The sequence below is a fragment of the Chiloscyllium plagiosum genome, unplaced genomic scaffold, assembly GCF_037043375.1.
Source record: "Chiloscyllium plagiosum isolate Xiang-an unplaced genomic scaffold, Cpla_swu_hap1 HiC_scaffold_26, whole genome shotgun sequence".
Lineage (NCBI taxonomy): Eukaryota > Metazoa > Chordata > Chondrichthyes > Orectolobiformes > Hemiscylliidae > Chiloscyllium > Chiloscyllium plagiosum.
Window position 1 is genome coordinate 41,171,777 of NW_028270164.1, and position 24,540 is coordinate 41,196,316.

At 42.0% G+C, this 24,540-nt stretch overlaps 1 protein-coding gene across 1 annotated transcript in view; it reads left to right on the plus strand.

Annotated features, from left to right (window-relative positions):
• The first annotated feature begins 16,086 nt into the window (after positions 1-16,086).
• Positions 16,087-24,540, plus strand: part of LOC122563254 (NADH-cytochrome b5 reductase 3-like) — a 36,716-nt gene continuing 28,262 nt past the window's right edge. Inside the window, exon 1 of the mRNA XM_043716893.2 lies at positions 16,087-16,187. Within this exon, the coding sequence (XP_043572828.1) occupies positions 16,173-16,187 (15 nt within the window). The 5' untranslated portion in view covers positions 16,087-16,172. The remainder of the gene's footprint in view (positions 16,188-24,540) is intronic.

Genomic DNA, 24,540 nt, shown 5'->3' on the forward strand with positions numbered 1-24,540 from the left:
AGGAACTCTCTGCTGCCGGATTTTAGCTCCTGCTGCCACTACCCTTCTCACACAGATCTGCTGCTCTCTTTATGAAGTTGCTGTCCCTGCTGTCTCATATTGTTTGAGGAGCTGCTGACTCTGTTCTCTCTCACTCTGTATGAGAAGCACAAAATCCTTCTCTCTCTCACTCTTTTAGATGCCAGTGCCCAATTCTAGGTCCTCTCTGCCCCATACCTCTTCCGTCAACAGGCATAGTTTCTCCCTATCTCTCCATCCAGACTCCTCATGATTTTGACTGGTGGATCATAGCAACAAGCATATCCCTTTAACCGTTCACAACAAGCAAGGTGCTAACAGTACCCAACCAGCCTGCACATGCAAAATTCAAAACACAGTGACCAACATTAAGTGTGATTCCATAATTGGATAATATTTGCTAAAAAGTACTGAGCGTGCAAGAAATTACAGTGACAATTAATTCTACATTTTCAGTCAGGCTCTCAATGTGGTGTGCTTCAATATGCTAGAAGCTGTACATATTAATAAAGTACAGCCCTGTTCTTTGATTCCTGAAGAAGGGCTCATGTCCGAAACATCGATTCTCCTGCTCCTTGGATGCTGCCTGACCTGCTGCGCTTTTCCAGCAACACATTTTCAGCCCTGTTCTTTGCAGACAGAAGGGACATGTACACAATGCATCTGTTTCAACCTCAACAAAATTCTATGGTTCATCTCTCAGGGCATTGTCTTGACAAACAACCTGCCAAGATCAGAATTCAAACAAACTAAGAAGGGTAACTATGTAATGGATCAGACCAGAACCCCTTCTCCCACCACAGAATATTTTAAGAAGGTAGCCTAGACCTTAGCTTTTTCCTAACTTTGAAAGCAAATATAATTTGCTGTTTTCCAGATACAATTTGACTGGTCCAACTACTGGACGTTAAGCAAAACACAATTTATTTAAACACTATAGTTAAAATACAACAAAAGAAAGAAGGACTTAGATTAACTTAACTCTACTGGAAAACTTAATAGAGTAAGAAAAACAATAACAATTACTAAATAACTGTTCCAATATAGTAACATCCCATAACCACACCTCTTGGCATAAAGGCAAATTCAGAAAATAGATTTGTTTCTCAAGCAAACAAACAGCAGAGAGAAACCCCAGCTTCTAGCTGTAACCAAGAAAGGGAAAAGATAGCTTCCACTTCTTCCAAACTCCAGCATCTTCTGCCCTGTTCAGATTCCAACAGCAACTGCTTAAAGCTAACCCTAAAACTGAAAAAAACTAGAAATTCTGATCTGTGAGAACAGTCACACCCATTCAGGCTGCTTCTATTGTTCCAACTTTAAAAAAATCCAAGGCTTCACAAGCTGTTTACTTTACAGGTTTTTCAAGTAGACAGCTCGTCACCTCTATCTTAAAGCCTCTCTTTAAAAAAAGGACAACATTCATCTCTTAAAGTCACAACTGTCGGTCATCATCAAATTGATGCCTTATCCATGGCAATATCTCTACCAGTCACAGTCCATTTGCCAACCAATCATACAATATAATTGTTGTTTTTCTTTGCATTTGTATTTCTTTTAAATTGTCCTGATGATGCAAGCTGAAAAGCTTCAAAAAAATTGTCTTCTTTATCCAGCAATTTATTACACTTGAGGAAAAGGTGTTGATTGGCAAGTCAAATTTCAGTGCTAGTGTAATGCCAATTACATAGGCTATACTTCATACGACTGGATGATTGAATCAAAAAGCCTGTTGTTCCAGCTCTTCATATAACAGAGTACAAATTATACTAAAACCTCATGCTTGCAAAACCCAAAACAAAATAATTACTGTTGGATGTAATTCCATGATTTGACAACAGTTGCTGAACAATCATGAGTCTGCTAATTAACTCGAACAATTTAATATTATCAGTCCAGCTTATAAAATGACAGAGTTATACTTGCCAAAAGTGATATAATTCGTATTTATATACACATCATCTGCAAACAAAAGGAATATGTTCAAGCCATTTACTTTTTAAGAATTATTTTGAAGCTTGGGGAGCCTACAATATCCCGTCTTGCTTTCTCAATGGCAACTCATCAACCTGCCAACCAATCAGCACCTTTTTCTTTTATAGTATAAATTGTTCTGACTTTTTTTGAAATTTTGGCATTCTTGTATTTGTCTGGAGGAGTGGAAGAGTAAAATCTTCAACGACACGCCTCTCTATTTTCAACAATATTCACATTGTGGACCATCAAGTGACTGATAGCATACATCTCTTTGGGTGATACAACTTAAAGATGTCTCCGCCAGTTCTCACAGACCCTTAATCAACTTCACTACACAGTGTAGAACTTGAATAAAACAGCTTTGTCTTTGTAAAAGTCTCAACATCCATTGGATTTCCATCATCCACACTTGGTAATTTCTTCCCAAAATTAAACTAACCTTATGATTTCTATCCTTGTTTTCTTGTTGTCATGCTTTGATTTGTAAATATCATTTCCTTGCAAAGGAATCATAGGGTACATTTTCATTTGATCTTTCTTTAGCAACTTGCCCACAACTGAAGAACTGTAATTTTCCAGAATAGAGTTGTTTTTTAAATATAGCTACCAAATCAGCTCCTCCAGTGTATGAATGTAATTATAGAGTTCAGTAAGCAATGATTCACAGAACATAAAAACACATAAGAATTAGGAGTGGGAGTAGGCAATTCAGCTGCTTGAGCCTTTTACACCATTTATTATAGTCATGGCTGATCTCATCTCAACTCCACTACTTTCCTGCTTGCTCTTCATAACCCTTCAACCCAATACTAATTAAAAATCTATCTTCTCCTTAAAATTTACTCAATATCCCAGCATCCACTGAACTCTGGGATATGTGAATTCCACACATTCACGGTTCTTTGAGAGAAGTAATTTCTCCTCATTTTTGTTTTAAATCTTATCCTAAAACTATGACCTCTCATTCTAGATTGCCCCATATGAGGAAACATCTGCTCTACACCTACTTTGTCAAGCCACTTTGGCATCTGACATACATCAATTTGATCTCTCATTCTTCAACACTCCAGAGAGTATCGGCCTAAACTGCTCAATCGCTCTTCAAATGGTAAACCCTCATCTCTGGAATCAATCCAATGAACCTCCTCCGAACTTTAGGATATCCTGGTAGGCATGGACGAGTTGGACCAAAGGGGTTGCTTCCATGCTGTAGAACTCTATGACTCTACAACTTCCTCCAATACAACTCCATCCCTCAAGTAAGGGGAGCAAAATTGTGTGATCTCACTAATGCCTTGTACAGCTGCAGCAACACTTTCCTACTTTTAGACTCTGACTCTTTAGCAATTAATGCCATTCTTTTCATAGTCCCTATTTATTAGAGAACCATAAGGTAAATGTCATCAGAGCCAGTATCCAGATCAGTATTAAGAGCATCAATTCTGTAATTTTGCATAATTAGTCCCAAATGTAGTGTTAAGATTAGAGCGTGAAGAACTAACATCATATAATAAATCATTTGCCTTATCCATTCGTGCAGTTTAAGGGACTTTTGAAAAGTAGGTAGCAGAGACGATTAAAACCCCACCACCAGGGATATATTTCTCTCCCCACCCCTCTCCGCCTTCCGCAAAGACTGTTCCCTCCGTGACTACCTGGTCAAGTCCACGCCCCCCTACAACCCACCCTCCCATCCTGGCACCTTCCCCTGCCACCGCAGGAACTGCAAAACCTGCGCACACACCTCCTCCCTCACCTCCATCCAAGGACCTAAAGGAGCCTTCCACATCCATCAAAGTTTTACCTGCACATCCACTAATATCATTTATTGTATCCGTTGCTCCCGATGCGGTCTCCTCTACATTGGGGAGACTGGACGCCTCCTAGCAGAGCGCTTTAGGGAACATCTCTGGGACACCCGCACCAATCAACCACACCGCCCTGTGGCCCAACATTTCAACTCCCCCTCCCACTCTGCTGAGGACATGGAGGTCCTGGGCCTCCTTCACCGCCGCTCTCTCACCACCAGACACCTGGAGGAAGAACGTCTCATCTTCCGCCTCGGAACACTTCAACCCCAGGGCATCAATATGGACTTCAACAGTTTCCTCATTTCCCCTTCCTCACCTCACCCTAGTTCCAAACTTCCAGCTCAGCACTGTCCCCATGACTTGTCCGGACTTGTCTTACCTGCCTAACTTCTTTTCCACCTATCCACTCCACCCTTCTCCCGCCCCTGACCTATCACCTTCACCCCCTCCCCCACTCACCTATTGTACTCTATGCTACTTTCTCCCCAGCCCCACCCTCCTCTAGCTTATCTCTCCACGCCTCAGGCTCTCTGCCTTTATTCCTGATGAAGGGCTTTTGCCCGAAACGTCGATTTCGAAGCTCCTTGGACGCTGCCTGAACTGCTGTGCTCTTCCAGCACCACTAATCCAGAGAAGAATAAAAGCTGAACAGCGACATCTCATGTTTAAAGAATGAACTACAATTGTTCATTTCAGCAAACATTCTTTCTTAAGTTTAGTTATGCTGATGTGATTTTAGTATGGAAGGAGAATGCGCTGAAATCATGACCACAGAATAAAGCCCAAAGGAGTGAAAAGGTTAAACTCAAATTCATCAATTGAAATGATTTGAATACTAGATATTGCTGGATTACTGGCTCTTGGGACAAGCTACAAATGGTGATGACCTTTATTGGAAAGGGATACTTTTGTCATGTGGTTTGATGCCACATTATCAGCTGGAGTTCAAGTCAACAGACGGGCCGAGGAGAAGGCAAAACTAAGAACCAGCCTCAGGATTGAACTTCAAAGCAACCGTACCCATTCTACTTTCATACTAAATACGGCCACAGATGGCAATCATAGATACATCAGGTTCCAGTGCCATAGCTTTATTAATATAACTAACATAAGCTCGTTATGTCTAATGACAGCTATCAGGAGCCAGAGACGAAACAATTATATCCATTACAAAATAAGAGATTGCTGGAAAAGCTCAGCAGGTCCAATAGCGTGTGTGGAGAGAAATCAGAGTTAACATTTCTGTTCGAGGAAGGATCACTGGACCCAAAATATTAACTCTGTAAATGCTGCCAGACCTGCTGAGCTTTTCCAGTAATTTCTGTTTTTGTTTCTGAGTTACAGCATTCACACTTCTTTCAGTTTTTATCAAGTATATCCATTGCGACTTGGTGCTGTCAGATTGCTTGATTCACTGCCCAAAGACTGTGTTACATCACCAGATTGGGTGCAACTTCAACAATACATCTTTCATAACCATTAACTTACACAACACAAGGTGAACTTCATTGCTATGGTGCAGGCTTGGCAAGTGGTATCTAGGATAAGTAAAGGGGCTGTTCGGATTGTTTATTTATCTTACCCACATAATTTTAGTTTATTTTTAATCTTCAAATTTATTAAATCAACAGAACATTATGCGCTTTCCCTGATGCTGTCATGCTAATGAAGTTAAGTTCCAGCTTTTCAACAAATTCAAAAAGCATTTTGCTAGAGTTACAAGGGTAATCTTAAAATGGACTCTCACTCAGGAATGTAAATTGGAGGATCAGGCTTGGAGTCAGATGTTCAAACTCCACAATATTTCAACTTTGAGTCACCTTGGGCATGTTTTGCCCTATGGAGCCACATAACATATGGCTTTTACCAGTTAATATATATCAATAGAAACTTGTACATCAATAGCACCTTACAGAAAAAAACCTAAGGAATTTCACAGAGAAATGCTAGAGGTAAGAAAATATTAATGAAGAATGCTCAAGAACAAAACAGAATAAGCAGAGCATAAGCAGGGTCAAGTTTGAAAGTGGGATTTTAAAACTGCTAAACAACATGAAGAGGTGAAGGGGTTCAAAAGAAAGTGCTAGAAATTATGGCCAGCACTCTGGCAGTTGTACATAAATAGTGGCATGAAGGAAATAGCAGGAAAACTGGCAGTGGATTGATGGGCAAGAAGAAGAATATATAATAGAGAAAGTTGCTTTAGAAATGAAGGGATATGAAGATAGTCGGTTTCCAATAATGCAGACAGTGAATTCATGGGCATCTAGAATGTGAAAGCTGTAGCAAAAAAGGGGGGAAAAAACAATCACAATAATAGTTCTATGTGTAATTTCAGTTACATGGATAGGTTGAAGAAGCCGGGGCTGCTCTCTTTGGACAAGAGAAGTTTAACCTGACTTTTGATATTCAAAAATCATAAAATGTTTGGACAGAATATATAGTGAGAATTGATTCCCATTGGCAGAAGGATCAAGAAACAAGAAACAGGCAAACATGGTTGGTCAATAATTACAAACTTGTCAGCAGTGTCTAGATCCCTAAGACAATTTGAAAAACTATAACAAAGAACAAAGAAGAACAAAGAAAATTTACAACTGTGGAACAGGCCCTTCAGCCCTACAAGCCTGAGCTGATCCAAATGTACTGTCTAATACCCCAAAAATTAAAGGGTGTCACGGGGCTGAGTTGAGTATGGTTGCCATTACGAAAGAGATAGTGCTAGAAAAGTTAAAAAGTCTTAAAATTGATAAATCTCCTGGCCCCGATGGGATACACCCTAGAGTTCTGAGAGAGGTGGCTGAGGAAATAGCAGAGGCATTGGTTGAGATCTTTCAAGAGTCACTGGAGTCAGGAAAGGTCCCGGATGATTGGAAGATGGCTGTTGTAACCCCCTGGTTCAAGAAAGGATCAAGGCAAAAGATGGAAAATTATAGGCCAATCAGCTTAACTTCGGTTGTTGGTAAAATTCTAGAATCCATCATTAAGGATGGGGTTTCTAAATTCTTGGAAGAGCAGAGTCTGATTAGAACAAGTCAACATGGATTTAGTAAAGGGAGGTCGTGCCTGACAAAACTGTTGGAATTTTTTGAAGAGGTAACAAGTAGGTTAGACCAGGGAAACCCAGTGGATGTGGTCTATCTAGACTTTCAAAAGGCCTTTGATAAGGTGCCACACGGGAGGCTGCTGAGCAAGGTGAGGGCCCATGGTGTTCGAGGTGAGCTGCTGGGATGGATTGAGGATTGGCTGTCTAACAGAAGGCAGAGAGTTGGGATAAAAGGTTCTTTTTCAGAATGGCAGCCGGTGACGAGCGGTGTCCCGCAGGGTTCGGTGCTGGGGCCACAGCTGTTCGCATTATATATTAATGATTTGGATGAGGGAACCGGCGGCATCCTAGCGAAGTTTGCCGATGATACGAAGTTAGGTGGACAGGCAGGTAGTACTGAGGAAGTGGGGAGGCTACAGAAGGATCTAGACAGGTTGGGAGAGTGGTCCAGGAAATGGCTGATGGAATTTAACGTGAGCAAGTGCGAGGTCTTGCACTTTGGCAAAAAGAATAAAAGCATAGACTACTTTCTAAATGGTGAGAAAATTAATAAAGCCAAAGCACAAAGGGATCTGGGAGTGCTAGTCGAGGATTCTCTAAAGGTAAACATGCAGGTTGAGTCCGTGATTAAGAAAGCGAATGCAATGTTATCTCTTATCTCAAGAGGGTTGGAATACAAAAGCAGAGATGTACTACTAAGACTTTATAAAGCTCTGGTTAGGCCTCATTTGGAGTACTGTGTCCAGTTTTGGTCCCCACACCTCAGGAAGGACATACTGGCACTGGAACGTGTCCAGCGGAGATTCACACGGATGATCCCTGGAATGACAGGTCTAACATATGAGGAACGGCTGAGGATACTGGGATTGTATTCGTTGGAGTTTAGAAGATTGAGGGGAGACTTAATAGAGACGTACAAAATAATACATGGCTTGGAAAAGGTGGATGCTAGGAAATTGTTTCAGTTAGACGAGGAGACTAGGACCCGTGGACACAGCCTTAGAATTAGAGGGGGTCGTTTCAGAACAGAAATGCGGAGACATTTCTTCAGCCAGAGAGTGGCGGGCCTGTGGAATTCATTGCCACGGAGTGCAGTGGAAGCCGGGACGCTAAATGTCTTCAAGGCCGAGATTGATAGATTCTTGTTGTCTAGAGGAATTAAGGGCTACGGGGAGAACGCTGGTAAGTGGAGCTGAAATGCGCAACAGCCATGATTGAATGGCGGAGTGGACTCGATGGGCTGAATGGCCTTACTTCCACTCCTATGTCTTATGGTCTTATGGTCTTATGGTCTAAACCTGTTGGTCAATTCCTAAACATTTGTATCCCTCTGCTCCCCACCTACTCATGCATCTGTCCAGCTGCATCTTAAATGAATCTACCACCTCTGCTGGTAACACGTTCCAAACGCCCACCACCCTCTGTGTGAAGTACTTGCCGTGTGTATCCCCTTTAAACTTTCCACCCCTCACCTTGAAAGCATGACCTCTCATTATTGAATCCTTCACCCTGGGAAAAAGCTTGTCTCTATCCACCCTGTCTGTACCCTTCATGATTTTGTAAACTTCAATCAGGCCCCCCCCCAATCTCCTTTTTTCTAGTGAAAGTAAACCTAAGCTACTCGACCTCTCTTCATAGCTAGCACCTTCCATACCAGGCAACATCCTCGTAAATCTTCTCTGCACCCTCTCCCACATCCTTTTGGTAATGTTGCGCCTAGAACTGTATACAGTATTCTAAATGCAGCCGAAACAATGTCTTGTACAATGTTAACATGACTTGCCAGCTCTTATACTCAATACCCCGTCCAATGAAGGCAAGCATACTATGCGCCTTCTTGACCACTTTATCCACCTGTGCAGCAACCTTCAGGGTACAATGCACCTGCACTCCCAGACCTCTCCGCCCATCAATGTTTCCCAAGGCTCTTCCATTCATTGTATAATTCGCTCTAGAATTAGTCTAGCCTAAATGCATCACCTCACATTTGTCTGGATTGAAAGCCATCTGCCGCTTTTCCACGCAACTCTCCAGTCTATCTATATCTTGCTGTATTCTCTGACAGTCCCTTATGTTTTCGGCTACACCACCAATCTTTGTGTCATCTGCAAACTTGCTGATCATACCAACAGTGCCCTCTTCTAGATCATTTATGTATATTGCAAACAACAGTGGCCCCAATACTGACCCCTCTGGAACACCATTGGTCACCTTTCTCCATTTCGAGAAACTCCCTTCAACTACTACTCTCAGTCTCCTGGTGCTCAACCAGTTCTTTATCCACATAGGTGGAAAACCCTGCACACCATGTGACTTCACTTTCTCCATTAGTCTACAATGGGGAACTTTATCAAACGCCTTACTAAAGTCCATGTATATGACATCAACAGTCCTTCCTTCATCTAACAACTTGGTCACTTCCTCGAAGAACTCTATTAAGTTGGTAAGGCGTGATCTCTCCCGCACAAAACCTTGTTGCCTATCTCCGACAAGCTCATTCCTTTCCAAATATATATAAATCCTATCTCTCAGTACCCTCTCCAGCAACTTCCTCACCACCGACATCAGGCTCACTGGCCTGTAGTTACCCGGAATATCCCTACTATGCTTCTTGTAAAGGGGGACAACATGAGCAATCCTCCAGTCCTCCAGCACCTCATCTGTATTTAACGATGCCACAAAGATATCTGTCAGGGCCCAAGTTTTTTCCTCTCACACCTCCCTCAGCAACAAGGGATAGATCCCATCCGGTCTTGGGGATTTATCTACCTTATTAACCTCTAACATACCCAACACATCTTCCCTACTTATGCCAATGTGATCCAGACTAATCAAACTTCTATCTCTAATCTCAACATTCATCATGCTCCGATCCTCAGTGAACACTGATGCAAAGTAATCATTCAGAATCTCAGGTTCGGTACACAGCCTTCCTTCATTATCTTTCAGGGGACCAATCCTTTTTCTAGTTACCCGCTTGCTTCTTATATAAGTATAAAATGCGTTGGGATTTTCCTTAATTCTGCTCGCTAAAGCTATTTCATGACCCCTTTTAGCCCACTTGATTCCTTGTTTAAGACTTATCCTATTCTTCTGATATTCCACCAGGGCCCGCTCTGTTGTTAGCTGCCTAGACCTTATGTACGCTTCTCTTTTCCTCTTGGCTAGTCGTACAATTTCTCCTGTCATCCATGGTTCATGAATCTTGCTCTTCCTATCCTTTGCCTTCAACCGGACATGCCTATCCTGCACCATCTTTAACCTATCTTTGAAAGCCTCCCACATCTCAAATGTGGACTTCCCTTCAAATAGCTGTATCCAATCCACATTTCCGAGCTCCTGTCTAATTTTGATATAATTGGCCTTGGCCCAGTTTAGTACTCTTTCCTTAGGACTACTCTCTTCTTTAACCACAAGTATTCTAAAACTTACAGAATTGTGGTCACTGTTCCCAAAGAAATTCCCCACTGCAACTTCTACCACTTGTCCTGGCTCGTTCCCCAGTACCAGGTCCAATATGACCCCTTCCCTCGTCGGCCTATTAACATACTGCTCTAGGAAACTCTCCTGGACACTTCACACAAATTCTACTCCATCCAGACCTCTGAGGCTAAGTGTATCCCAGTCAATGTTGGGAAATTTAAAATCTCCCATCACCACTACCCTATTGCCTCTACATCTTTCCATAATCTGTTTACCTATTTGTTCTTCTACCTCACGCTCACTGTTGGGAGGTCTGTAATACATCCCCAACAATGTAACTGCACTCTTCTTATTTCTCAGCTCCACCCATAAAGCCTCACTACCCAAGACCACCATAGTGTCCTCCGTTAATACAGCCGTGATATCGTCCCTGACCAGCAATGCAACTTCACCCCCTCTTTTACTTCCCTCCCTGACCTGTCTGAAGCGTCTATATCCTGGAACATTTAGTTGCCAATCATCATACCCTTCCTTCAACCAAGTCTCTGTGATGGCAATAACGTCATACTCCCAGGCACCAATCTAAGCCCTAAGTTCATCTGCCTTACACACTAGACTCCTTGTATTAAAGTAGATGCATTTCAGGCCACCAGTTCTTTTGCGCTCACCTGCTCTCTGCCTATTCTTCCCTTTATTAATGCTATCTTCATAATTCTTACAGTCTCCAGTCTCCACCTCGCTGCCTACTTGTTTTCTCTTCTGGTTCCCAGCCCCCTGCCACATTAGTTTAAAACCTCCCCAACAGCAGTAGCAAAAACTCCCCCAAGGACATTGGTTCCAGTCTGGTTCAGATGTAGACCGTCCCTTTTGTAATAGTCCCACCTTCCCCAGAAACGGTCCCAATGTCCAACAAATCTGAAGCCCTCCCGCCTACACCGTCTCTCAAGCCACATGTTCATCCTGCCTATTTTTTCATTTCTATGCTGGCTAGCACGTGACACTGGTAGTAATCCCGAGATCACTACCTTTGAGGTCCTCCTTTTTAACTTCTCTCCTAGCTCCCTGAATTCTTCTTTCAGGATCTTATCTCGCTTTCGACTTATATCGTTGGTGCCTATATGCACCAAGACAACTGGCTGTTCACCCTCCCCTTTTAGAATGCTCTGCAGCCAATCGGTGACATCCCTGACCCGAGCACCTGGGAGGCAACATACCATCCGGGAGTCCCGTTTTCGGCCACAGAACCGCCTATCTACTCCCCTCACAATAGCATGCCCTATGACTATGGCCCTATGAATCTTTTTCCCGCCCATCTGAACCGCAGTGCCCGCCACGGTGAATGATCTTGACAACTGCTGGCCTCCCCCGGTGAGCCATCTCCCCCAACAGTATCCAAAACGGTATATCTGTTTCGGAGGGAGTTGACCGCAGGGGACATCTGCACTGCCTTCCTAATCTTTTTCTGTCTTTTGGTCACCCATTCACCGTCTCCCTCAGCAATTCTAACCTGCGATGTGACCAGTTCACTAAACGTGCTATCCACGACCACCTCAGCATCGCGGATGCTCCACAGTGAGTCCATCCACAGCTCCAAAGACATCATGTGGTCAAACAACAGCTGCAGCTGGACACATGTCTTGCAAGTGTAAGAGTCAGGAATGTCAGACACGTTCCTAAGCTCCCATATCAAGCAAGAGACACATGCCATGGGTCTGAGGTCCCCTGCCATTGTAAGCTTAGCTTTATATGAACTAACTAAAACCAAACAATGCACTTAAATAAATGAAAAAGAAAGATAAGGGTCTTTTTCTTTTGGTTGAGGGGGGGGGGGGGGGGGGAGGGCGGGAGGGAGATACTACATGTATAGTATCTTGGGTTTAGCCACTGCCCAAATATAAATTAAGCCCTTACCTTCCCGGCAGCCCTCGCTTCACTCCTTCTTCTCTCCGCGCCACTCTGGCAAAATGGAGGCCCGACTCCCAAGGTAAGTCCCTTTTTATGCACGAAAACGTACCCTCAAGTTCCAGTAGATTTTTCCCTTCCCAGAATGGGCGTGTACTGTATTCAATGCGGTTTATCATAGATTCATAGTTAAAAGCACAGGAGGCCATTCAGTCCAATGTTTCTGTGTTGATCAAAGATCTGATTACATTAATCCCATTATCCAGCTCTTGGCTATAACCTTTGAAGCTCTGACAATGCAAGTGAATATCTAAATACTACTTCAATGTTTCTGACTCAATCACCCTCAAAGGCAGCAAGTTCCTGACTCTCATCACCCTCTAGGTGAAAAGATTTCTCTTCAACTCTACTCTAGACCTTCTAGGTCTTACCTTAAATCTATACCTCCTGTTCACTGACACCCTATTAAAATGGAGTCTCGCTCAGGAATGAAAATTGGAGGACGAGGCTTGAAGTGTGGATTCCTATCCACTGTAACCATGCTCCTCCTAATTTTCTATATCTCCATCAAGGCCCCCTTGACTTTTGTTGTTCCGAAGAAATTCACTCCAGCTTCTCCAATATTTCCACATAGCACAAAGCTTCCACCCCTTGTAAATCTTAAATGAATTAAAGACTTTAATGTTAACTATTACCTTATTTCTTTATTTTTCTACTAATACTGTGATGGCCTGTAATACTTAACCTTTTAACATTGTGTCTCTCCTTCCTTACTTTGTACCTAAGTTTTTTGTACCTAGGTACAAAAAATAGTTCTCCTTCTCAGGAAGGATGTGCTGACCCTGGAGCGTGTTCAGAGGAGGTTCACGAGAATGTCCTAGGAATAAAAAGCTTAACATATGAGGAATGTTTGAGGTCTCTGGGTCTATACTCGATGGAGTTTAGAATGATGAGGGGGGGGGATCTAATTGAAACTTACAGGATACAGAGGAACCTCGATTATCCGAACGAGATGGGCGGGCACTATTTCGTTCGAATAATTGATTATTCAGTTAATCGATTCAATGCCTTAACTCTGGGGCTCTGAGTTCTCTGTTAAGTCTGCTCCCCGTTCAGGAGACGAGGCAGCAGCACACAGCGCGCAAGCCCCCACACCTCGTGCAATCCTGCCCCGGTGCATCCCCAACATCCAACATCACCCTCCTGCCTGCCCCTGTGTGTCCCCATCCAAAACCGCCCCCCACCCCATCCACGTCCACCCCCGCCTCCTCTCCAGGGCAGACTGGACACCAACAAGACCGCTGCTGCTACCTTTTGGGAGGGGTGAGTCTCCAAATAGCGTGCACACACACAATCTTTTACTGCAACTTTTTGACAGGTTCCACCTTTGCCCTGTACAGACAATGTTGGAGAGATTATCTGGGGAAGGGGGGTTTGGGATACACCCCGGTGTAGAACTCCAGGGAAAGTGTGGAGAGAAAGCGAGAGGGCGGGAGGTAAACCGAGTTCACTTTTAATCGCTGTAAACAAAAGATGCGATCAGTGTTGCAAATACGTTTTTGATGCAATGTTTCTGTCAGGACCTTGAGATCTTCTTTGGATAATCCAATATTCAGATAATTGATATTCCGATAATCGAGGTTCCTCTGTACCAAATGGCCGGGACACAGTGGATGTTGGGAAGATGTTTCCATTGGTAGGAAAGACTAGGACCCGAGGGCACAGCCTTAGAGTAAAGAGAAGATCTTTTAGAACGGAGATAAGGAGAAATTTCTTCAGCCGGAGAGTTGTGAATCTATGGAATTCATTGCCACAGAAGGCTGTGGAGGCCAGGTCATTCAGTATATTTAAGACTGAGGTAGATAGGCTCTTGATTGTCAAGGGTATCAAGGGTTACGAAGAAAAAGCTGAAGAATGGTGTTGAGAAACTTATCAGTCATGATTGAATGGTGGAGCAGACTCAATGGGTTGAATGGCCTAATTTCTGCTCCTATGTCTTACTGTCTTAAGATGGCACTATGTGTGGTAACATTGTACATTTTTCACTGTACTCCTGTACTCCTGTACTTAATACACCTGACAATAAAATCAAAATGTCCTTTGCATCGTCTTTCATGCAATCACATCCTTCCTATAATGAGGAAGTCTATCATTTTACACAACTTCAGCACAAACTCCCTGCTAATCCAATTTAAATCAGCTTCAACAGCATAAAAAAACCTCCCCAGGAGGATGTTGGTCCTGTTCCTATTCTGATGTAACCTGTTCAACTTGTACTATTTCCATGTCCTCCGAAAATGGTCCCACCCCACATCAGGAATCTGAATCCTTCCTTCCTGCACCATCTCTCCACTGACACATTCATACAGTCATAAAGATATAGAAATACAGCAGAGAAACAGACCCTTCAGTCCAACTCGTCCATGCCGTCCCGATATCCTAACCTAAGCTAGTCCCATTTACCAACACTTGACCCAAATCCCTTAAAACCCTTCCTATTCATATACCCATCCTGATGCCTTTTAAATGGTGTAATAGTACTAGCCTCCACCACTTCCTCTGCCACCTCATTCCATACAACACCACCTTCTCTACTGTACCCTTCTATTCCTGTATACACTACTGCATAACACCAGAAGTAATCTTTGAACTGTGGCTTTTCAATTTCCTATGTAACTCTCTGAAGTCTGCTTGTAGGACCTCTTTACTCTTGTCAAAGTGTGGGAAATAGAACCCACTCACTTCAAGAATTTCACTCCAAGGCAAGATCTGAAGCAGCAGTATCGTTTATTATACGCTTGCAAGCATGGTGTCTAAAATAGACACACAGAGTTTAGTAAGTATATACAATTCATTTCTCTTTTACTCCTCCCCCACTTATTCCATTGCTCCTCCCCTGTTTACATCTCCCACTTCTCTCAGCCCAACGCCCCTTACTGTTTATCTCTTGCCTTATCCGACCTTGTGCATAACAAAGTACAAGTTTTGCCTGGCCATTTCACCACATCCTGCTGTGGTCCATTGTTATATATCTTCCTCCACTGCCATCTGCTTCCTTGCTTTCTAAAGCAATATTCCTTCCATTCTTTGCCCATACTGAGCCTTATGACCTCTTGATTGTGGTCTTTTTTGTCTTTGCAGAAGTGGGAAACAGATGCTTATAACTACTGCTTGTATAAGCATATCTAACTTAACCTACACCCCCTCCCCTCACAGCACCTTATCTATTTGTCTGTAACATCTACCATTGTTTGCAGGCACATTCATTCTTGTATGCACATTTTAGCTAATACAAAAACAATTATATATTTCCTTCACATAGTTTTCATTCTTGTTAACTTAGCTCTTGGTTGAAACAATTATACACTGGTGTGAGTTCATTTACCTTGCATAAGCAATTATGATTGCAGAAGTAACACTGTTTTACCTATATCCCATAAAAGGGCCTGACAAGAACTACAATGTCTGACTCTCTTCACCCTTCCGTTCAGGATGCCCTGAGCTTTTCTGTGGCATTTTGTACCTTTGCACCCAAAAGACAACATACCATCCTTGAGTCTGGTCTACAGCTGCAGAAGTGCCTGTTTTCTCCTCTCACTAATGAATTCTCGACCACTATTGTCCTTCCATATTTCTTCCTCCCACCCCCAGACCACCCAGTGTACCACAGCCTTGGCCCTGGCTGACATCCACAAAGGGATCCTCTGACTGCAGATGTAGTGTTTACTCCAGTTGATCACCCCATATTGGTCCCTGGGCAACGATACGTCGTCCCCTCCGCTGGATGGCGCTGTCACGGAACAGCGATGAGTCTTCCTAACCGCTGGTCGGCGCTGTCAATGAACAACGATGGTCTTCCCGGCCGCTGGTCGGCACTGTCCCCGGCGTCATTATTAAGTGGGCGGCGTGCGCATGCGTGCTGGGAGAGTGAAGGGTAGTTGTTGGTGTATGTGGACCTGTTTAGAGAGGTTCTGCTCTTCTCGCTTCTCCCGGCAATGGGATATTCACTGGTTAGTGAGATTTGTATCTTCGGGGTATTTAGTTCATGAGTTAACAAACTTCTTTCAGTCGGAATTAGTGGAACAGCACAACAGGCTTTAACTGTAGAGTCAGTGAGGGTGGGGCCGGTGTCTGCTGGAGACGTTTGTCTGTAAATAGTTGTCAGTGAATATAACCCTGGGCTGGTTGTGAGCAAGTTGCTGCTTTTGTTTTTGTTGCAAAATGTCTTCCTTTCATTGCTATGTTGTTTATGCCCATTTGGAATCAGGTCTGTAAAACTTGCCATGATTATTTTGGGTTACTGCTTTTGCTGTTGGTGAAGCTGACCCATACACTGGAAAAATGTTGGTACATTTGAACAAAAACTTTCATGTCTGATTTCGTCTAACTGGGTGCGGGGGGGAATACACCCTGCATTCATATACACTCACACATATTTGACTAGTGGGTGGATCATAATGGAGAATATTGCCAAAATGCCAGAGGGGTTAAAAATGACCCTCTGGCAGTGTGTCCTTGAAAGTTCTTTGTCCTTAAGGAATGACATTGCATGTATCTGAAAATAGTTTTATAGTTAACATTAACTTAGAACAGTTTGATTTTGCCATACTGTTTGCTTGATTGCACTGCAGTAGCTTGCTTCAAGTGCTTTGTAGAATCATTGATGTCATGAATGTTATGACTGGAAAATGCAAATAATACCCTGCTTTCAATTTAAGTTCAATATTGAAATATTCTGCACTTTAGCTATTTTACTAAATTGTATTTTTGGGTGAAGGGCTGACACGGCTTGCTGCCATTGAAAATTATTGAAGACAGTGCTGACTACATGTAAAGTAGTGAGAAGAAAATGTGCCAGTATGAACAAAGAACAATTAAACTTTGCATCACTACCATATTTTGTTCAAATTGCTCTATGCAATCTGGTGCACTTTTTTCCCTATTGTTCTTATTGACATTGTGGAGATTTATGGTTTTTCCATTTGTTTCAAATCCCAGTTTATGTATCATGTGAGAAATTATCCTGTCAATTATTTCTGTTCCACAAAGCAGCTTTTTGATATTTATTGCTAGGTCTACTGTAAATATGTTGAAGAAATCAAGTCACATTTTTTGACATGTCATGGACCCAGTTCACACTCCTGATTTGGTTAATGCTGTGGCTTGAGCTTGCTTAGCCAGGCACCCCACATTTCTGCCTAATTCAAGCCTAGTCTTGAGTATGGGCATTTTGAGGTCTTTTCTACCTTGGTTAAACTCAGTGATAACTTACTTTATTTTAACATTCTTTCTTTCTATTTGGCAAGTCATAGGTGTTTTTCCTCAGATGTATTGGTTCTATTTTGGATTGCAAAATGGCTTCCCACATAATTAACAGTTTCTCCTCAAACTGACCAGGAAGACAGTACAGTGAAATAACTGTGATGACTACCATTGAATGTAAAAGTGACAACTGCTGAATTAATGTATGGCTGTCATTTTCTTAGGTATCAATTACAAAGCAGAAGGTCTTTTGTGATTTCTGTAGTATAACTATTTTAATTCACTATGGAATCCATTTTAAGATAACTGAACAGCAAGGTGCTTGTTGATATATTCTCCAAATTATTTTCCATTCATTTCCTTACTGTATCCTTATTGTGCATTTTTATTATGATGAATGGAAACAGAAATAAGCCCTGCAAGTAAAAACTGAGGTATACATGAAAATATCAGTCACAGAAGAACAGCATGAGTTTAGACCATAAGATGTAGGAGCAGAAGTAGATCATTCAGCCCATCACGTCCACTGGCTGTTTCATGGCTGATCTAATAATCCGCAACTACACTTTCTGCCTTTTCCCCATAACCTGTTTCTCTCCTCTTGTAACATATTTAGTTACACAGCCTCTACACTCCTATGGATTCCACAGATTGACTTTCTTCTGAAAGAAATCTCTCCTCATTTCTGTCTGAGTAAGCACTTAGTTTTGAGATTGCCACTTGATCCTAGACACTCTCGCAAAGGGATACAATCTCCCAACATCTACCTCCTAAACCTTTTGTGTGTTTCAATAAGGTTACCTATCGTTTCTTCTAAATGTCAATAAGTACTTAAAGTTTTAAGGATATTCCTCCAGACATGGGATCAACCCTAATGCACCTTCTCTGCACTGTTTCCAGTGCCCATATAACATGATGGGACCAAAGCTGTTCAGTAGTCCAGCTGTGGTTTAAATTTTAAGACGTCCTTACTTATATATTTGATTCCCTTAGAAATAAAGGTCAGCATTCTATTTGCCATCCCTCTTACCTGCTAAACCTACATGGTAGTTTCTTTTTGTGTGCAAGAATTCTGTGCAGCAACATTCTGCAGTCTTTCTCCATTTTAAATAATGCTCATTCCTCCATGTCTTCCTGCTGTAGTGCTTAACCTCACATTATCCTACATTATATTCTAAGTTTGTCTGCTCAATTAATGTCAGTCTTCCTCTGCAGACAATGTATCATTGTCACCATGTCTTCCCACCACAAACTTGATTGAGTATTTTTAAAGAGGCAACTTAAAAAAAAAAGGGCAGAGTAGTAAATGTTGTTTACGTGCACTTTAGTAAAGCCTTTGATAAGGTTCCGCATGGTAGACTAATTCCTAAAGTTAATCATATAGGATTCGGGGAGAGCTTGCCAATTTGATACAAAATTGGCTTTATGGTAGAAGGGAGGGTGGCAGAGGGCTTTTTTTTTTTGGACTGAGGGGCCTGTGACCAGTGGAATTCCACAAATATCTGTACTGGGTCCACTTTTGTTTGTCACTTATGTAAGCATTTAGATGAGACTTCAGACGACTTGATTAGTAAGTTTGCGGATGCCTCCAAAATCGGTGGTAGAGTGGACAGTGAAAACAGTTATCTAAGATTAAAAGCGATTTTGATTAATCTCCTCAATCAGGTGAGGAGTGGCAGATGGAGTTTAATTTGGATAAATTTGTGGTATGGAATTTGGTAAAACCAAGCAAGGGCTGCACTCCTACAATTTATTGTAGGACCCTGGGTAGTGTTGCGGGAAAGAGACCAAGGGTTTCAAGTACACAGTCTTCAAAATTTGTGTCAAATTGTAGACAGGGTAGTTAAGGCACTTAATGCACATACCTTCATTGTTCACTCCTTTTGAAAATTGAAATTAGGATGTCATGTTGAAATTGTAAGTGATATTGTGGAGGCCTCTTCTCGAATACTGTGTTCAGTTCTGGTTGCCCTGCTTTGGCAAGGGTATTATTAAATTTGAGTATTCAGAAATATTAACTTGGATTTTGATGGGAATGGAAGGTTTGAGATATAAAGATAGACTGGGACTATTTTCACTGAAGGGTCAGAGATTGAGAGGTAACCTTATCGAGGCTTATAAAATCATGAGGGGCTTAGATAAGGTGAATAGCAGGGGTCTTTTCTCTTGGGTGTGGTGTTTGAAACTCTGGAGCATATTTTTAACGTCAGAGGAGAGAGATTTAAAAAGAACAAGGGCAACTTTATTTTGCAGTGTGGTTCATATGTGGAACAGTCTGCCAGAGGAAGTGGTGGGTGCAGGTGTAGTTATAATCTTTAAAAGACATTTGAATAAGTACAAGAATAGGAAAGGTTTGGAGGGATATGAGCCAAACATAGGCAAGTGGGACTAGTTGGACTGAAGGATCTGTTTCCATGCTGTATAACTCTGACTGTTTTTGTGTTATCTGCAAACTTGGTTAAAGTGTATTCACTTTGCTCACCCAAGTCATTAATATATTTCCACAGTGGCATTCCACCAGTTACAATTTGCCGTCCTGAAAATGACTCCCATTAACCCACTCCCTTGTTTCTATTAGTTAGTCAATCTTCTGTCAGTGCTGATGGGCTCTTATCTTTGACACATGCAGGGAATAGAGGGACACGGGCCATACATAGACATATGGGATTAATTTATAATGGTGATATGTTCAGCATAGATGTGATGGTTTGAAGAGCCAGTTCCTGAGATGTATTATTCACTGTTCTAAAATAATCAATATGCGGTATCTTATCAAATGCCTTCTGCAAATCCAAATATATTCAAGTTCTAAATCTTCAAAACCATAAAATGTGCAGACATTGGTGTAGGTGTTGTGTTTAAGATTATCTTTTATCAATTTAACAAAAGCCATAGACATGATTCCAGGATGTTACCAATTTGGTAGATGGAACCTAATATGGGAAAATGTGAGGTTATGATATTTGGCAGCAAGAATAGAGGAGCTGAATGTTATTTAATTATCCATGAGCCAAATATGTTACTGGCTGCAGAGTATTCTGAAGGGTGAAGGCAAACAGTCAGTGATGGTTGTTCATCTAGGTACCAACAATATAGATGATAAGAATGAAGTCCAGAAATAAGAATTTATGGATTTGGAATTTAAAAAGCAGATTGAAAGGCAGGACCTCAATGTCTAGTTTCTGGATTGCTCTCAGTGCCACATATTGGTGACTATTGGAATTAACAGAGCAGATTAATGCAAGTCTGAAGAATCCTGGTACAAGATAGAGGGCTTTAGATTTTTGAACAAATCATATAGGTTGCACCAGGACCATAACACGTCCAACATCTTTGCAAGATGGTTTGCTAGTGCTGTTGGTGGGGGGGTTTAAAATAATTTGGCAGGGAATGAGGTATTGAGTGGAGGTACATTAAGGGTTAATGCACAAACACGTATAGAAAAACAAAGTCAGTCTGGAAGGTGTAGCATATATACTCAAGTTTAAGGCAAAGGGGGCATTGCATTTGCGTTATTGCAAGGAATCTCAAGGAAAGCAAATAAACTGAGTGTTGATGAACTGGACAAGTATGACATTGCTATCGTCGAGTCTTGGTTGATAGTGGGTAGAGCTGGCAGGTTCAATATTTTGGGATATAGAATTTTCAGGTGAGATGGGGATTGGTGTAAAAGAGGAGTTGATGGTCTCAGTCTCAGTCTTGATTTAAGGTGTCTGTTAATAAGTTGAGTCATGATATCTTGGAATGCTCTTCAAATGAGGCCATATGAGTAGAATTTCAAAAAGCCATGATCACATTGGTAGTCTATGACAGACCCCATAACAGTCAGGGACAATAAGAAGAACAGGTATGTTGGCAAATATCAGAAGTCTAAAAATAGGGTGGTAAAAGAAACTGCTTCAGATTCCTCAATATTAACTTCAGCAAAGTGTGAAAGGCTTAATGGGGGTGGAATTCTTAAACTGCATCAATGGGAGCTTTTAAATCCAGCACGTAGAAAGCCCTAAAGAGAGGGAGTGGTGATAGACCTAACTTTTTAAGGAATAAGCTGGCTAAGTGACAAGTGTGACACGTGTTTGTGTTAATGACCATAACTCAGTTAAATTTGAGGTAGTCATGGAAAAAGATAGACCAGAAATAGAGATTTTGAATTCTCCATGGGGTTGGAGGACCGCTAATGTGGTACCATCATTCCGGTGTGGCATGGATAAACCAGGAAATAACAGGCCGTTGAGTCTAACATCTGTATAGGGAGAGTATTGGAAAAACACCTTGAGGGACAGAATTAATCTCTGCTTAGAGAGGTGAAGATTAATCAAGGATAATTAGTGTGGCTTTGTCAGGAGAAATTGTCTATCAAATATTGGGAGATGGGGACTTGGTTTATAGATGAGGGCAGTGCAGTTGATATATTATACGTGGACATGAGTAAGGATTTTGCCAAGGTCTTGAATGGGACATTGGTCAATGGATCCACAACGTTTTGGCATTTAAATACATAATTGTTTCAGAGGTTGGAGGCAGAGGGTTATGATTGAAAGCTGATATTTGCAACTGGAAACGTGTAGCATATGCAGGGTTTAGTGCTGGATCTCCTGTTTGTAATGCATGTTAATGATCTGGATATGAATGTAGGAAGAATGATCAGTAATTTCACTGAGACAAAAATTGACAATATGGTAAATAGCAAGGAAGAAAGCCTTTGATTACAGGATGATACAGATGGGCTGGTCAGTTGGGCTGAACAGTGGCAAATGAAATTTCATCCAGAAAAGTGAGAGCTGATACACCTTGGGAGGGCTAACAAGGCAAGGAAATGTTTGATGAATGATAAGTTCAGAATAACTGATCTCAGTATGCATGCTGATAATCCAAGATGGCAACAGGGCTGATCGATAAGGTGGTTAAGATGGCAAATGAGACACTTGCCTTTTATTAGTTAAGGCACTGAGTACACAAGTAGGGAAGTCCTGATGGAGCTGTATGAAATGTTTGTTCGGCCACAGCTGGAGTGCTAATCTGGATATGATTGCACCAGCCAAGATGCAGAGGAGATTCGCTGGGATGGTGCCTGGGATGGAGCATTTCAACTGTGAAGAGATTATGGATATACTGAGGTTGTTTTCATTACAGCAGAAAAGGCTGATTGAAATTTACAAAATTGAGGGGGTTAGATGGGAAGGAACTTGGCTCCTTAGTATAGGGGTCAATAGCCCTCTAGACAGGGATTTGAGGAAGGATCGGTTCACCCAGAGGGTGGTAGGGGTAATGCAAATATTGTATCATATTTGCAAGTATATATTTTTGAGGTAATGAGCAAAGCATTTACAAAGCCCCTCTAATATAGCAGCATGTTAAGTCTGTTTGGCATTGAGCTGCTGTAATTGCTTTACTTGGCTGCACAGTGAACTTTGGTCTCCTGACCAACATCTATTTCGGGTTTTGAAAGTAGAAGCAGACTTACTCTGCCTCACCGTGCTATTACATATTTGTCTTACAGCTGCACCTTGATTTTTCTTTGCATGTAAGAAATGATAAGTGTAATGTTTGCTATCTAGCCTGCATGTTAGAATGCCCTATTCTGCAGCCACAGCACAAGAAATGCTCTGAATTACTTTGGGCGTTACTACATTCAGAATTCAAAATGTGTAATTGCTTTGGGCTGTAGCTATGCAAAAGTGCCCTGGATACAAGTTTACTGTTGCCCATTTGGAGATATATCTAGCCCCAATGTCAGTATAGTTGGGAATGATGATTCCCTCTGTGGAGCAGTCTTGTTCTTCAGCTTTGCTTTGCGGTTGGGACACAATTAACCTCCTCTAAGTTTGCACTGTTTTCATCTTAATTTTCTGTCTTGCTCATTTATATGTGATGTTATCATTGCTGTTTATTACTGCCCTTTCTATTTATACTATTTTTAAAAATCCTATTTAGTTGTCTACAAAATTTTGCATCTGAAACATGTGACTTCAAGCCAATTTTCAACTAGTTCAAGAGTAGCTTGTATCATAAGGACAGCATTTTGTGATCACATCCTTGGGCATGAGTAGCAAACGTTCACAATTGATTTCACAAGTTGGCTGCAGTGTTTTGCCGTTGTTAGGTTAAAATAAAATCTGACTCATTGGACAAGCCTTTATTTTTGGCATTAGGCTCTATCTAATGCATTAGAGGACCACAAAACTTGTCTTGAAATGTTAATCATGGGCTTGGGGTTAAAGAATCAAGTTTTTAACAGCAATTGGGTGGGGCACTTTGCTTGCAAATTCATATCCTTAGCAAGTTTGAAGGTTTTGATACAATGGAATCTGTATTTCCTGCTCTTAAATAGCGAGTAGCAATTTTTAAATTTATTTGTGGAAGGTAAGCAGGCCAGCATTTAATGCCTATCTTTAATTACCTTTAAAGAATGAAGTGGGGAGCTGCTGCTTTCCACTGGGTGTAGTTACACCCTCAGTGTTTAGGAGTTTGACTTGGCAACAGTGTAGAAGCAGCATGATAATTGCAAATCAGTATGGTGTGTGACTTGGAGATCATGCACCTGATGTCACTGTGTATCTGCTGCCCATATCCTTCCAGGTGCTCTGTTCTTTCACCTTTTGGTCAAGGAATTCCCTACCTACATTCAAGACGCAACCCACACCTTACACCTCTTCCAAAACTTTCAGTTCCCTAGCCCCCAACACCTCATCTTCACCATGGACGTACAGGCCCTTTACGCCATCTAGAAACAGGCCCTTTGGCCTATCATGTCCACACTGACCCTCCGAAGAATACCCCACCTAGACCCATTCCCCTACCCCATTACTCTACATTTTCCTTGATTAATGCACCTAACCCCCACATCCCTGAACACTAGTGGGCAGCTTAGCATAGCCAATTCACCTAACCTGCACATCTTTGGATTGTAAGAGGAGACTGGAGCACCCAGAGGAAGCCCCATGCAGACACATGGAGAATGTGTAAACTCCACACAGACAATTGCCCGATGCTGGAATTAAATCCGGGTCCCTGGTGCTGTGAGGCAGCAGTGCTAGCCACTGAGCCACCAGGTTGCTGCCTCCTCTTCCTGTCCTGTAGGCCCGACAAGTCCCCCTCCAC